This window comes from Medicago sativa, chromosome 7 (assembly GCF_051527215.1).
Source record: "Medicago sativa cultivar Bolivia chromosome 7, Bolivia_mono, whole genome shotgun sequence".
NCBI classification, from domain to species: domain Eukaryota; kingdom Viridiplantae; phylum Streptophyta; class Magnoliopsida; order Fabales; family Fabaceae; genus Medicago; species Medicago sativa.
This window is the reverse complement of record NC_140755.1, coordinates 85,728,631-85,744,839: the sequence shown is the minus strand read 5'-3', so window position 1 is coordinate 85,744,839 and position 16,209 is coordinate 85,728,631. Positions and strand designations below refer to the sequence as shown.

At 32.1% G+C, this 16,209-nt stretch overlaps 2 protein-coding genes across 2 annotated transcripts; one reads left to right on the top strand and one right to left on the bottom strand.

The window, feature by feature from the left end:
• The first annotated feature begins 2,782 nt into the window (after window positions 1-2,782).
• On the top strand, window positions 2,783-8,397 carry LOC146909597 (rhomboid-like protein 20). The gene is made up of 8 exons (XM_085723521.1): window positions 2,783-2,907; window positions 3,059-3,159; window positions 3,949-4,089; window positions 4,255-4,321; window positions 6,707-6,858; window positions 6,947-7,048; window positions 7,735-7,857; window positions 7,950-8,397. Exons 1-8 carry the CDS (start codon window positions 2,883-2,885, stop codon window positions 8,115-8,117), a joined length of 879 nt encoding a protein of 292 aa, XP_085579647.1. The 5' UTR covers window positions 2,783-2,882; the 3' UTR covers window positions 8,118-8,397.
• Window positions 8,398-10,621: 2,224 nt separating this feature from the next.
• LOC146909596 (uncharacterized) lies at window positions 10,622-15,314 on the bottom strand. The gene is made up of 6 exons (XM_085724675.1): window positions 14,832-15,314; window positions 14,125-14,177; window positions 13,770-13,834; window positions 13,598-13,676; window positions 11,636-11,941; window positions 10,622-11,331 (listed from the first exon to the last, which is right to left on the bottom strand). Exons 1-6 carry the CDS (start codon window positions 15,257-15,259, stop codon window positions 11,177-11,179), a joined length of 1,086 nt encoding a protein of 361 aa, XP_085580801.1. The 5' UTR covers window positions 15,260-15,314; the 3' UTR covers window positions 10,622-11,176.
• Between the last annotated feature and the right edge of the window lie 895 nt (window positions 15,315-16,209).

Genomic DNA, 16,209 nt, shown 5'->3' with positions numbered 1-16,209 from the left:
TTATAAACCAACTTTATATAGTATACCTAAAAAAATGTGATCTTTCAATCCACCACCATTAAACACTTTTATTATTAACCAACTTTATATAATATGCCTAAAAAAATACTATATCTTTTTCTTTCTCTCTTTTTTTAGAATAATCTTTTTCTTTCTCTGTTATGACCACCCAACGAGTTATTAATTGATTGAAATTTAAAATTGAATAGAATTTAAAATTTTAAATCCAAATACACTCTAAATTAATTTAGTCCTTATTGTTTGTTCCACCTCATATGGTATGGTAGTTAGAACTTGAAATCCAGAGCGTACGCGTAGTCCGTGGAAGATTCCAAGTAAGCAATCACTGTCTACGTGTCTGTTTTCTATTTATAATTTCCATTCAGATATTTACACATCAATTAATGAAGTCAAAGTAATTTTTTTTGGTTACAAAAGTCAAAGTAATTTTCGAGAGAGGTTAATATATATATATATATATATATATATATATATATATATATATATATATATATATATATACACACACAAATATATTTTTCTTCTTTTATCTTTTAACTAATATTTGTTTTGATATTTACTTTTCTTATTCATTCTCGTCTTTTTTTTTTCTTTCAGGGGTTATTCATTTTCGTCTTTTGTTTTTTTCTGGTGTCTTTCATCTTTTATTTAACACTATTATACAGTATTGGGTACTGCTTTTTTATCAGAGCAACAACAATGTCACCAATATACGGTAGAAACTCTTTCAATTAATACTCGGTAAATTAATAAACTCTCTAAAATAATAAGTTTGTCCGTCCCGACTTGGGCCAATGTAAAAAATTGAAAAACTCGATAAAATAATAAGATAATAATTTTTCAGGAAATCCCTTTATAATTTTCGATACCAAGAAAATCATAAATTAATAATTCATAGAAACTGAAAAAAATATATTAAGGATACATTGAACACATTTGTTCCTCTTGTTTACATTTACTGTACTTCAAAAGTCATTATTGATTTCCAATGCATATGAATACAGTAGTTACTAATTTACGTTGAATCTCAAGGTTCGCTGCAACGTAATTCTAAGAGGCATAGACTAATTTGCCTTTTTGTTTGGTATGTACAGTATAATTACTTTAAAACTCTTTAAATTAATAATTATTAATTTATCGATAAATTAATAACTCTCTAAATTAATAAATTTATCTGGTCCTGACATTATTAATTTATAGAGTTTTAACTGTAATTATAGGATCTTGTTAATATGTGCCCCGGGACACTCTTTAAGGATGCTAAATTTAGTAATTATTTTTTTAAAAATCAACCTTTACAATTTTCAATGCATTAAATACAGGACTTTTCATAAAATGTTCATTTAAAATGCATAAAGAATGTCTCGGGAACACTCGTTAACATTTTTCATAAAGATATCGTTGATTACTAGCTCTTTATGATTCAAATATACATCAATTCGCAGGCTATACAATTATCACTATATTTAAATAGGTTTGAAGTTGAATTCAAAAAATATATTTTGTGTTAAAAAAACCAACAATTACCATTTTTTTCATACTAACTATTGTTTGTTTGTATTTTTATTTGGTTAATGTTTTTAATTTTTATTTGTGAGTTGCGATTTCAAATCTTAACAAATTGTGTTCATATTTTTCATCGATACTAATATAATGTTTTTTTTTTTGAGGGAACGATACTAATAATATGTTATTATGTTTATAATTTAAAAATCTTATTTAAGCCGTAACTCAAAATCTTATCTTAAAGGTGCAAACATAATAATTTCGCAAAATTAAGGAGAGGATTTAAAAAAAATAATTATCAGTTTAATATTTTACCTTTCGTAAAATTATCCAAGTTTATTATTTTAGTAAAGATTTTTTTTTTTGCAAATCAATTATTTTTCGCGTTCAATTGTAGAGACTAATCTTTCAAGTTTTGTGAGACTCAAATAAACAACAAACTCTTCTTAAGAGTTTTAATATTATTTTTTTGAAGGAAAGAGTTTTAATATTATTGTATGCCTAGGAATGAACTCGAATTCAATAGATTCGTGTCTTTACATTCAAGCCCTCTTGTTGAATTAGAATGGATCCGTGTCTTTACATTCAAACCCTCTTGAGTTTATTTTACAAAAATTTAAACAAATATCAAATGTACTCAAATCATTGCTAAGTTGATAGTTGCAAGAACAATATTATATAAGGGTCATAATTTGAACCCAAACTCCTCACTTTTACGATTAAAATAAGGAAAATTTTATGGTGAAGTCATGAGAATGACTTTTTTGGTGAAGTTATCACTACAACATCAAAAATGTAATGAGTAACACCCCACTATTTGTACAATGGCATCAAAAGTTCAGTCATCATAATATCTTCAATTCATCAGATTAACAAGACTACACTTAATCCAATTTTATCCTACCTTGTTATAAGCGTAACACCCCACAAAGTTAATATCATCAACTTTGTTTGCATGTTAAAGATTCCAACGATAAAATAGTATCTGTAAGTCCAAGATGTTGCAAGCATTACTAGATGAATTATTATTGATCATTAATCAGTAATCAACAATTTAAAAATGAATCAAACATTAAAATCAAAATTAACCTTTTCAAAAAAGTCAGTTTCTTCCCTTAAAATAAATATTAGAAAGAAGGTAAATAGAAAACGAGTTAAAAAAAATTAAAACACAAATTAAAAAAGATAAACGACGAAGTGAAGAAAAATATAACTAAGCCTTCTTATAAGGAAAAAAAACCCAAAAATTAGAAAGAAACCGAACAAATTTTCATTCAAACGAAAAGAAGAAGAAAACAAACTCAAACTCCGAAGAAGAAAAAGTCGTAGCTTTCCTCTTCTTCTTCACTGCGAAGATGAACGGAGGCCCATCTGGTTTCAGTACGTTCATTCATCTCCCTTCTTCAATTTTCACACACCCTTTCATTTTTCCCTTTTTTGTTGTTTTCAATTTTTGTTACAAAGTGTTTTTTGGTTTTCGATTTGCGTTTAAACTCAAATTCAAATGCTTTATTATGATTGTGTTTCACAGCAAATGCTCCTGTTACAAGGGCTTTCATCATCGCTTCAGCGCTTTTCACAATCTTCTTTGGGATCCAAGGTCGTTTCAACACTCTGGGCTTGTCTTATCAGGTACCGATTTGATTTTTCCTTTTTCATTTTAATGCTTTTGTTCTGTTTTTGTATGTGATCATGTTAATTGTGTTGTTTTTAAGCTGTTTCTGTTACTTGATTTTGTGTTTCACATTTGTTTATCTTAGAATTAATAAATGAACGTGTTTTTATTTTCATTTTAAATTTACCCCCTTTGTTTAGTTAATAATTTTGATTTATTGTAAATTGTGTTACATGATATACCAATTTTTAACTAAGTTATACGATTACTTTTAGGTATGTAGCTTCGACACCTCTAATCGTAGGCGTGTCACGATGTTTGACATGTGTTTGACACCGACATATGTGATTACATTGAATCATGTCATTGTCTCGAATCCGGTGTCCGTGTCTTTGTCTGTGTTTATGGTTCATAAGTTAGGTGAAATTTTAGTTAGCGCGAATTTGAGCCGTTGATTTACTTAACTTTTTCTCTTGGAGTTGTAACAAGGGATAATGTTATCAGTGAACAAATCTGATGGGAGCAGTATAAATGCTATGATTTTATGGTTCTTGTTTTTAATTTACATTCTGGTTCAGGATAGAACACTGTGGCATAATTTGATCCATGTTGCCAACCACACTTAGTGAGATAAGGCTTGGTTTTGTTGTTGTTGTTGTTGTTGTTGTTTTTTAATTTGCATTCTAGAGTCTATATTATAACTTGTAAGCACTGGAAACACCGGAACTCTGACATTTTTCACACAAATCTGAACATATTATGCATTTACTATGTAGTTTTGAGTTGTGTTGTTCTTGCTCTGGCAGGATATCTTTGGAAAGCTTCGCATATGGAAGTTGATCATGTCTGTATTTTCCTTCACATCAACACCCGAGTTGATGTTTGGATTGTATCTGCTATATTACTTCAGGGTATTTGAGAGACAAATTGGTTCCAATAAACACTCGGTAAGAAACTTGTTAGTTTATATTTAGGATTTAATTGCTATCTGTACATATATAATTTCAGAAAACCAAGTTCTTGCTGATGTAATGTACCTTTTATATATCTAATTGCTATTCTAATTGTACCTTTTATGGGGTTTTGAAATATGTGACGCACTCTTTTCGCAGGTGTTTATTGTGTTCTCCATGTTATCCTCACTACTATTTGAAGTAGTTGCTGTAGCCCTTTTGAAAGGTATTCTTCTCAATTTGGTCTTTCGAATGTCTTTCACCTCTTAAACTTTGATCAATCTCTTAATATGCATTTTATTGTGATACATTTTACTCCATATATTTGAATGTGCATGTCACTTTTGTTTTGCTCGTGTGCCGAGTTTTCTTGACTATTTTTGTATCAATTTATGATCTTTTGTTTATGTCTTCTTCTTTTTTCGCATTTCGTGAGCCTTTTCAAATGTCAGTTAAGTGTGGATCACACGGGATGATAAATGGTTATCAGTTTTAGAGGAACCTCCCTTTAAATGAAATATTAATGCTGACACATCTTTGAACTTCCGTGAGGATAAAGAGGGTAAAGTCTTGGTCACAGAACAAGATGTCAATGAAAGGTTGGAGAGTCACTTTCCCAAGTTGTTTTTTGCCCTTTAATAGCCTATTCACTAGAAAGGAGGTCTAAAAGTACACCCTTTATCTTAGGATTCAGGAGGCTGGGGTAAGTAAAGCATTGAAGAGAATATGTAATTGTTAAGTAGTTGGACTTGGACTAGGTAATATACCTATTGGGAATTGAGATATAGATTGGTCTAGAAGAGAATGGTATAAGAGGACTCATAAAGCTGTTTAATGAAATTGAGGTCTAAGATAATGTATGACGAGTGAGAGTGAGGGATAAATACTTTAATTCATATTTTTATGGAAGAAGGTAATTGAGTAGAGCTTAAGAAAAAATACACTAAAAATATTAATTTGATTTTAGACCAAGGAGGTTGACCACAGAAGTAATTTACTTGTTATGAAAATTTAAAGAGATATTGGAGAAATGAAAATGACTTGACCAACATGGGTCAAACCCTGTTCTTATTGATTTGTAAGAAGCATACAGAAAGGTGTTGTTGGCGATCAACGGGCCCAGGGGCTGTTGTTAAGAGTGTACTACAGAAAGAAGGTGAAGGGAATCGAAAACTGTAATACTTAAAATACTGAATGGGGAGCAGAAGTTAGGGTAGGAATTGTTTTGTCAAAACTGTAATAACAGTATGAAGAGAAATTCCATTGGAGGGTAAATAGCCTTCACATTCTTTCCTTATTTTTTCTCTTTTCTGTTCTATGTCTCTGCTCTTTTCCCATTGATCAATAAGAGTCTATCAGTGCCAACAGAGGTATTATGGAAGGCTCAAAACAATAAAGGGGTTTGTATTGATTATAAAAAAGCAATCAAATATATGTAAAATAGGATCGTGACTTAGGTTGAGAATACAAGAGGGGGCCACTTCCTCGGTATAGGATTTCTGTTTAATAACGGAGACGTTGTATGAAACTGAACGCTAGCCAGTACAAAGCTAACAACCAAATATGCTCAATGTTGCAAAGGTGCAAATGTTACAATGGACAAGTGCACTGCAACAATAGGATCAAGTGGGAAAGTACTAATGGTTATTTATTGTTGTATTTTAGTAGTTCCTTGACATGGGGCTGCAATCTGTTTTACCAAAGGTCAAGATTTTGTTTTTCGCTGCTCCAATTCATCTCTTCTAAATTGAATTCAGACGCATTGTGCAGTGGATACATTTGTTATGTATTCTTTAAGCCCAAAGGGTCTTTCACATGAAATGGTTGGAGATAAAATAATTTCTAGGCATACTCCTAACTAACATCTTTAGACCACGACATTTCCATTTATCTCAAGAGCTGAGAATATTCAGCTGGCTCTGAAGTCAGAAGCGAGTGAAAATTGACCATATTGTAATACCAAATGAGTGTTATTAAAGAGCAGCTATAGTGCTTATAGCCTAGCTGAATTTGAACAAACCATTACTGTTCCGTGATACTGTAATTCGATACGCTATTTAGTACAAAATATTGTCGAATAGCAGTTATTATAGCGGTGCTATTAACATTGATGACTAGCGGAATTTAAACAAACCACTATTTTCTGCGATCGACAACACTGCACCAAATCGTCTTCATTTAGAAAGTCATCCAAGGTTGGAAAGGTTGTGTGTTTAGTGATGATCCAAGCATTATAAACTTATGCTTCAAATCCAGACACCCTGGTCTCAGCATTCAATGTTCAACTGTGAGCTTGTTTTTGTATTCAAATCCACAAAACAATCATTGGTTATGAGGAAATCATCCTATCAACAAGTTTGAATGGTATATGAATGACCTGCCTTCTTCTTTACAGTGCAAATGGCCAACACATATTACGCAAGAATTTGATGGCATGGTTTACTCTGTATCCTGTAGATACTGATTTTTTTAATTTGATGAAGCAGTTTATTGCTCAATATTTTATTATGCAGTCAGTTGTGTGTTGCTTTGTGCACCTTGATATTTAAGGTTCTGTTCATTTATTATGTTTTTATTCTTACTTCAAAAGTTGTATGTTCACTCTTTGCAGATCCTTCAACAACCCTAGTCACTCCTGGACCTTATGGCCTTATATTTGCTTCATTTGTACCCTTTTTCTCTGACATTCCCGTTTCAACACGGTTCCGGATTTGTGGTTTCCACTTCTCAGATAAGTCATTCATATATCTAGCTGGTCTTCAGGTTAGTACAGCTTAGTTATGGGTGCTTATATAACTTAGCCATGTCCAGAACCATTCAACTCATGAAAACTAATTTTATTTTATTGTAGCTTCTACTGTCAAAATGGAAAAGGTCCATGTTACCAGGGATGTGTGGCATCCTTGCCGGTTCCTTATACCGTTTGAATGTCTTCTATATCCGCAAAGCAAAGGTAATTTTATGCATGATGTTTCATTATCTTAGTTTTTAGGAACTATGTTTTTATGGACACAAGCTTTCCCAAAGGAATGCGCCTATATAGATATAGTCAGAATTTGTTGTTAAGTGTAAATCAAAATTAATCTTACACCAATTAATGTCAAATTATATGATGAATATTTGATTAACATCGATGTTGAGTTGGAAGCTTCCATCATTAATATCAAACTTCTAAAATTTCATGTTATTCAAGATTGTTTTGTATTCCATTCATTCATTGATATACTTCAAAAATAAGATTAACATGAAATATTTCTGACACAAATCCATGCCAACTATATGATGCATATTTAAACATTGTTTCTTGGTAAAACCAAATTTGAAATCTTTCAAATATCAGTGTAGATGCTAAATTTCTGAGTGCATTAGTTGATAGGCTTCAAGACCCACGTGACAATTCACTCATGCAAAGCATTTTGTAACTTGACAAATCCATCATGATTCTTCATGAACATTTATAGGATTTAAGACTAGGTGCTTCCTTCCCATTTAGCTGCAAACTAAATGCAAGCTACACTTTTCTCTACACTTTATACGTATTATTACTTTCAACAACTATGCAGTATATACTATATACATTATTATACATAAAGTGATGAACTGTAAGTTTTTGTGTGCTAATATGAACCTACATTACAGTTCCCGGAGTTCATTTCATCATTCTTTTCACGAATTTCCTTGCCATCTATGGGGACTCCACGCACAACAACAACGAGGAATGTTATGGGGAATGTACCATCCTACCCAGCTCGCCAAATGGAGGCAAGTTTTACTTCACGTCTATACTATAACTCTTTTTATGGTTTGATTTGCACAAACTTTTTTGACTCACTGAGCATGGATTCTTTGTGCAGAGAAACTATCCGGCTCCAACGCATTCTGCAGTAGAACCATCAGAGGACTCAATCACAACCCTTGTTTCAATGGGATTTGACAGGAATTCTGCCAGACAAGCCCTAGTGCAGGCCAGAAACGACGTGAATGTGGCAACAAACATCCTACTGGAGGCTCAGTCCCACTAATTCCTTCCATAAACAAAATATGGATTGTTTGGAATTTTGATGATGGAAGGCCACTCCTCAACAAGTCTTGATGTGAGGATTGGGGCATTCATGTGATCATCCTTGAGTATTTCAACTCCTATTGAGGATCATTTTTCTCACCTTAACTTTAATTTTTAGATATATCCATTTTAGTGCTGGTGTTAATAGATCAATGAGAATTAGGAAGCCTGTACAAATTACTTTAAACATATGGAAAACATGCAGTTTATTTAAAAGCACGCAGCCATTAACTATGTTACTCTGATGAGTAGTGCTTACGGTCTACTATTGAATTTTCTTGTATTATCACCGAACCCATTCACACACAATAAATAAATCTAAAATAACAAATATTTACCAAAGGTAAAGGTAGTCTCGTTTTTTATTTTAAAAAAATAATCTCATTTGATGAGGTTTAATTCGGTTTTTCCTAAGATGTTGATGTGAAAAAATCAAGATAAAGCCTTATGCGTAAGAGCCCTATTAAACTTTGGCAATAATTTATGCTTCTTTTTTTTTTCTTCATCTTTTACAGTTCATGGCATAATAGAACTGTATATGTTTAAAAAAGAAAACGAATTTCTTGTCAGTATTTAAATCTTGATGAAGGTGTCTAGTCTAACAATATTGACATTGTCAGTTTTGTTTTACACATTTTTTGAAATAAAGAACTGCTTATTTATGTCATGGCACTAAATTTATCATATTTACAATAAAAATAGTAGCAAGGTTTATGCATCATTTTTTTATCTGGATCGTCACTAAAGTGTGAATTGATCATGAAACTAAACTACATTTTATCCATTAAAGGTTGCTCCTCGATCTCCAGATCATCACGATATTTAATATAATTCATTCAACCATAACAGGTCAACCGTCAATATATTTTTGGGCTAATAGGTTGAGCCAAATTAAGAACAAAACGGTAATTTGTTGATCTAACTCAACTTTTTATGAGTTGTAGGGCAAATGAACCAACACATGAATCAATTTTTATTTAAAGGGTCATGATAAGTTACGCCAACATAAAGGCACAAGTTAAGGAACTAGAAAAGGAAATAAGAAATAAATTTTGTATTGAATATACAAATGTTTAAAGTTTTACAACATTAAATACAAAATTTCAAAAAAAAAAATTCTATCTTTAACTTTTTCATATGAGCATAAGCATTGCTATTTATCTATAGAGTTTTTTTTATCAAGAATTGATCAAGAAAATGTCTCAGCTAATTAAATTTGTTATTGGCCCTAAATCAAGGGAGGTAATGATGTGTAATTAAGGTAAGGTGTTAACAAATACACTGTCTAGAAATTTTCTTGATAAATTTTGTCGCTGTATCAAGCAATTCCCTATTAACATATAGCTTAAGGGCACAAGTTAGCATTTTCCTTATTTAAAAAATCACTTAACATTCATAATTAGTATGTGTATCATCTTTATATAATTTTTTTTTGAAAGAATCTTTATATGATTTTTTTTAAAGAATCATCTTTATATACCATTGATAACTCCAAATACCTCAAAAAAATAAAAAATAAAGGTAACTCCAAGATTAACTATCATTGATAACTAACTTTGGTTCCTAAAAAAATAAAAAAACACTAACTTCGGTTGATTTTTTTTGGGGAAATCTACCCTTAATCAACAGCTCAACTATTTTTCAAATTTAAATTTACACCTTAATTTAAGGGGCTAAAAAACTAAATACAAATTTTATGCAATCTTTTTCTAAACAAATTTTTTCTACATATAATCATTTCTAGATTCAAATTTAAATTTATAAAATAAAACACGAATATCTTAACTGAAATTTTGATAAGTTTGGATATTTTGAATATTATAAAATTGAAATGAACAAATTAAATTAACATCGATATAATAAAATAGAACTAGACGAATAGACGAACACGATAATACACGTCTCTTCAGTAGTAATAACAATATTTCTTTTTAAAGAATAACAATAACTAATAATTAGTTTTATATACAGTATTTATATGAAATACTCCATTCATTAACAAATTTCACATTTTTTTTCGGATGAAACTTTAACATATTTTACTCTTTTTTACTACTCTATAGTGTGTGATAGAGAGCATAAACCTTTAATATATTTATATTTATTTAATTTAATTTAATTCAACTTAAAAAAAATGACGTAACTCAGCTTAAAATTAAGGTTATCTAATGGTCGAAATATAGATATTTAATCACAACTTCGAACTCACAATTCCTACTTTTTGACAGGGTGTGTTGATTTCATCCTAAACTCTTCAGAAACAAAAAATAAATAAAATCCTATTCTACTAGAGTCTGATATTTGTTCAAAGGCAATTTGACGATCATTGTCACCGCCATGACAAAGCACACTTGACTACTGCCAGTCTGCCATATAATAGATAGGATAATATCTCATCAAACTCCTCTATCTGATTATTATACAACTCTATTAGGATATCTTTTCCTAGCCACCAAACAAACCTTACACACAAGTAACTAGAATACTATTCAAGTCAACAGTTGCAAGATCTATCACAAATATTACTAGTTTTCTTCATGTTGGGAGATAGAGAAAATGCTTTCCATTAACTATAAGCTAAATATGTGGACATCAGCAACTACTACCTACAGAGACAACTTGATATCCACGATTTAACGACTAATAATGACCTAACAAGAACATTCAGGTTCTGACCCAATTGCTTTTGAATCAAAATCAACGTATATTCAAGGAATTGTAGAAGTATCTATCAATACATAAATAAATAAGATAAGTGTCGATTTCAACTTGGAGATCCTAAAAATCATTTTGGAAGAAGCAAAAAATATGATCAAGACTACAATCCTCTCAACCATAACTGCATTTGTTTAGCCTCGAAATCTTGAGCAGGTATGATGAACAAGACTTCATTCCATAACTTCATTTGCAGTTGAGCAGCTAGGAAAATTTGAGCAGAATGCAAGTCCAAGAACAATGGAGAAAAGGTGGCTTCCCTTATCGAGACATGAGTATATGTATAAAGTGGTGCAACAAGACTTACATGGGGCTTATATCTACCCGACTTTTGTGTAGTTGAAAAGCTGGTGTTATCCAGCTTCCACAGCTGCATTGTATGCCTGCCCAATTGAAGTATCCCAAACGGGCATCACAATGAGCACAGGACAGTTTTCCCTCCAACGCGCCTTCCTCAACTGAGTGACAAGAAATATATCAGTAAAAAGATATTGCCATTTTTATGCATATTTATGCGCACGGTTCATATCACCAAAGAACCTTGTATATAGAGGAATCCACTCAAACATAGAAAACATTCATTAATGCTCCAAGAAAATTTTGGTAATATGCAATTCAAATTCAAAATATTATAAAAGACGGCTCTCATTGTCTTATACTAAATAATGAGAGCATCTTGGACAAATGAACAATGTAAAGTCAAATTCAATTCTTGTTGGAAAAATAGACACATTTTGATATTGTAGTTGAGTGTTCTCTTACCATCTTTCATCCACCGTAGAGGCTCAATAAATATGGACGAACACTCAGATTCATTAGACTTGTTAAAAGGATTGCCACTTTTCCGCTTGTGCCAGCCAAAGGATGTCTCACCCTCCCCAGGAATATGATCTACGACATGTTCTTGCAATGCAACAATACGACGGCACTTCTTGCAGCGATATGTAGGACTACGATTATTTTCTACTTTAGTAGCTTCTCCCACCTCTGAAGAAGTTTCAACAGGCATGCCAGGATCTGCACCAAGCTTAGAACTGTCTATCCTCGACCCTGAGAAATGATTCTCACCTGAAAAAAGGAGAGATATTTCGTTCCTCAGATGACATAAATTACTAGCTGACGTTCATTTCAATGCCCATAGTACACAATCATCACATTGGCACAGACTATGCAAAATACCAGAACAGCTACTAGTAGGAACAATTAACTTCTAAGTTTGATATACAACAACCATGGTAAGGACTTTTATTCATAAATACAAAGGCATGCCGGAATCTATTGCTACAAATTAGACACTACCAAAGGATTCAAATAATTATCATAGATTTCCAATAACCTCAGCCTTCTCCCATCCCTCAACCACCACAAGGAGGGCATTAAACAAAACTGGGAAAGAAACAACATAAAAATTGAAAAGTGACTGTATGTTATTATTAAGATAGCCTGATTTAATTTGATACTCCCAGCATCTCATACTAAATGTCCACTTTAGAATATTCGGCTGTCTTGAGTTATTTATCATTTTAAAATATCAAGTATTTATTACTTCTTTTCAATATTACCACTATTTATTTGTATCTCAACCAAATCTACGTTAATTCGTTTTAAAATTAACTACATTGGCTACTATTAATACATTTTAGTCAAGGAAGATTATTTTATCTGGAGAACTAGTACAATTAATCATTTTTTAAGGTTTTCTTTGGGAGTTAGGAGGGAAACGAAGGGGAAGGCTTTGGAGGGAATGGGAGGAATGAAAAGTTAGCGGAATCTCTCACTTTTTTGGGGAGTATTTTTTAAGGAATTGAGATAAAAAATACTTAAAAGTACTTTTTGTGTTTTAACAGTGTTATGAAGAGAAGTAATGAATTTGAAAACTGATTCAAAATCCTCCAAAGCTATTCCCTAATGCATTTTCTTAGTTTCCCAATATCGGAGGGTTTTAGTCCAATGAAAGAAAGAAAAAAAACTTATGAAAGGTGGCGAGACTAGTCACCCTTCTCCTTCCCTTTTCCCATTCTTCAATCCTCAAAACTCCCCCCTCCATTTCCCACCAAACTCCCAAACATAGCCCTAGCTATGCAAGACAGAGGAAGTATATTAAAACACAGTACACCAAAGCACAAATTTATCTTTTGAATAAATATTAAATAACCCCACCTATTTTTCACTAACACTAAAACTCCTGCGTACAAATCAGTGTTTTCAATCACGAATCGCGAAGAATAGTGGTTTGTTCTAATTCTGCTATGCTGCAGTGCTATAGTGCTATAGTGCCGTAGTGCCGTTAAAGCTAGCTCTTAAACAACACTGTGCTAAATTAGCGTATTGAGGAATAATGACGATTTGTTTAAATTCCGCTATGCTAGCCACTATTTGACAACATTAGTACAGATTTGGGAAGAGAAAAAACTCCAACATCTAACATGATTCCTACTTTCAAAAAACTTTTAAAAGGAATGGTGTCTCTTGACTTATTAATGAAAAGAAAAAACACATTGTCTGAAAAGGCGAATAAACAGTGACAAAGTTAACATAAAAAAACATAGGAAGAGAAAAGGTGAGTTTATTTTCAATCTAGTGATGACAAATGACATAAAAGTAAAAGGTGTGTGTGAATCATACACCACCAAAACAATACAAGTTGTCACTAAGTGCCACCTATATGATAATATGAGCATGAGGTCCCACAACATGAAGGAAGTCGTGAAGCTGAAGCCATACCTAGTATTTTTAGACGAAAGCGCTTGTATACAGGGCTAGATTGATCAACCTTGAAACCCATCTCCTCAAACATTTTCAACTATAGGCAATAAAAATAAAATAAACAATATCATAATCCTCATTGTCAAACATAAACATTTTCAGCATACAGAGTGACCTTCATAATACACACCTGCTCTAGAAAGCCATCATTGGGGCAAACAAATTCACAGCTCTGCTTTAACGATGCAAGGGCATCTGCGGTAAATGAAAACACACCGAAAAAAGAAGAAAAAAACAACACATAAGTTCAAGATGCATATATCTTCAAATTCATTCTACTAAATATTATAAACAAAAAAGTTCTTCGGCCCATTTTGAAAAGATACTCGTATGAACAACAATCCTAAGCACTATCATAACTTTAATTCATGCTTAAGTAAACTAAAAATCATAGTGAAAAAAATAAGAAGAAAGGCACTTGCATGTACCAAACGCGAAGTCCCTGAAGACTTTAAACAAAGTATTGTATTGATTTCATTTCACACCTTCTAGTGACAAATTTTCGCTTTTCATCAAATAGGCCGTAATAACCGCTGCACTGCAAACAAAAACACAAGTAAAATCCTGTAAGACTAACACTCCTTTCAGATAAACAACTTATTTTGCAGCTTATATCATAAGGACTTATATATACCCACTTATGAATTAGCTATTTCTATAAGACAATATAAAATAAAATAAAACTATTTTTGTATAATCAATAAGCTGTTTTCAAGGTACCCTGGAGAGCTTATGGAAATAAGCTGAAAACAGCTTATGAATATGGACTTGTTTGGATTGACTTTTCTGAGCTTATCTACTAACATAGGTTTAGTAAAACTGTTTGGGAGAACTTATAAACAGATTATGACACTTTCAATAAGCTTTTTTCAACTTATTTTCATAAGTTTTCCAATATAGCTTACGAAAACAGCTTATAGCATATTCAAAAACAAATTCAATTTTATTTAATGTTTCGCTCTAGTAATAGCTTATGCAAGCTTATACATAAGCCCTTATAGTGATAAGGGCTTTTCATGATAAGCAAATAAGCTGTATATCCAAACAAGGCCATATGTCATAAGCATGCTTATGTCACTGCGTAGGCTCAAATGAAACAATCTAAAGAGAACGCTAAACACAAAATTGATACAAAGTAATTTCAATTTAATCAACAAAATTAAAGTGTAAGAGTGACAGTGAAGAATAGAACCTTCTAGAAACACCAGCGAAACAATGAACCAAAACAGAACCTTCTTTCCTACTCCTCTCAATAAAATCAACACAAACTTCGAGGTAATCCAACAAATTCTCACTCTCAGTATCCTTCAGCGGCACAGCCATCCTAACAAGCTTAAAATCTTCCCCGGCGTATTCCAACGAGTACAGAAGCTTATCCGGGGAGAGAGCGGACTTGGCGGCCGTAGGGAGGTCGGAGACATGAACTTTGGAGATCTCCTTGACAGGGACGGAGAAGGAAGAACGCCATTCGGAGAAGAAGGAGATGGAAGCGGAGCTGAGAACGGAGAGGATGTGGGTGATGTTGTGGGGGACGGTGGTGGTGGTGGTGGTGGTTTGGAGAATTTCGGCAGCGTCGATGATGTTGCTGATGAAGAGGTTTTCACGGATGAGGTAAGGCATCGGAATCGGAATGGAGGATCGGGTTATTCTTCTTCTTTCTTCTTCTCTTTGGGGTGAGGCTTAGAGTTAGACCCCACGTATATATATTTCTAAGGTTTAAAAATTAATAAATGTATTTGAATGAGGAAAAAAAAAAAAAAAAGTAAATCACCAATTTCTCCTTGAGAATATTTTTTATTTATTTTATTAAGGTGGTGATATCCTAAATAATATAATAAATACTATCATTATGGTTTTTCAAGGTTTAACCTATATGGGTAATTCATCAACAATGATGAATATCAGCCATATAAACAAATTTGCAAGTGATGTAAAAATTAGTTTGTGGATACCACTTGTAAATTAGGTGTAGAATAATATTGTATAGAAAAGAGTAATTGTGAGTTGTTTTACAAAATAATAAGCATCAATTATTCTTTGATATTGTAAAATGACAAATAAAATTTATTAGAATAACATATAAAGTGAAACGAATGGAATATGTAAACTCAATCGTCTAATTTGCAATAGAAATTATTTGAATTAATCATTTAACGGATTATGTGTTCACCACTAACTATCAAATCAGCCTCTTTGTATCATAAATTAAAAAAAAAAATATATATATATATATATATATATATTAAATCAACCTTTTATCCCCCAAATGTAGCTTATATGCTAAAAGGCCGAGGTATGACCAATAATTTGACAAGTATAGTAACAAAAAGGGGGCAGCCTTTGATACTGAAGACCCACAAAAAAATGCATAATTCCTAATTCTTAACAAAAGTTTAAAAGGAATAATAATAATCAAACAATGAAACAATGAAAGTGACGATTTTTGAAAAAGATGCTACAGAACTTGATTCTAGACAACAATTCTGGTACAAATGCTTAGTTGAAAGTAACACATGGGATGGGTTCCATTTGTTATTTGTATGCTCCACAACATCAAACAATGAAACAAC

Bases quoted from the DNA above. Each gene is read 5' to 3' on its own strand.
- LOC146909597 (XM_085723521.1), top strand. From the start codon at position 2,883: ATGAACGGAGGCCCATCTGGTTTCA. The intron at 3,160-3,948 runs GTACCGATTTGA...TTGCTCTGGCAG, and splicing joins CTCTGGGCTTGTCTTATCAG to GATATCTTTGGAAAGCTTCG. The intron at 4,322-6,706 runs GTATTCTTCTCA...CACTCTTTGCAG, and splicing joins TGCTGTAGCCCTTTTGAAAG to ATCCTTCAACAACCCTAGTC.
- LOC146909596 (XM_085724675.1), bottom strand. From the start codon at position 15,259: ATGCCTTACCTCATCCGTGAAAACCTCTTCATCAGCAACATCATCGAC. The intron at 13,835-14,124 runs GTGTGAAATGAA...CATTTACCGCAG, and splicing joins CGAAAATTTGTCACTAGAAG to ATGCCCTTGCATCGTTAAAG. The intron at 13,677-13,769 runs GTGTGTATTATG...TATTGCCTATAG, and splicing joins ATGATGGCTTTCTAGAGCAG to TTGAAAATGTTTGAGGAGAT.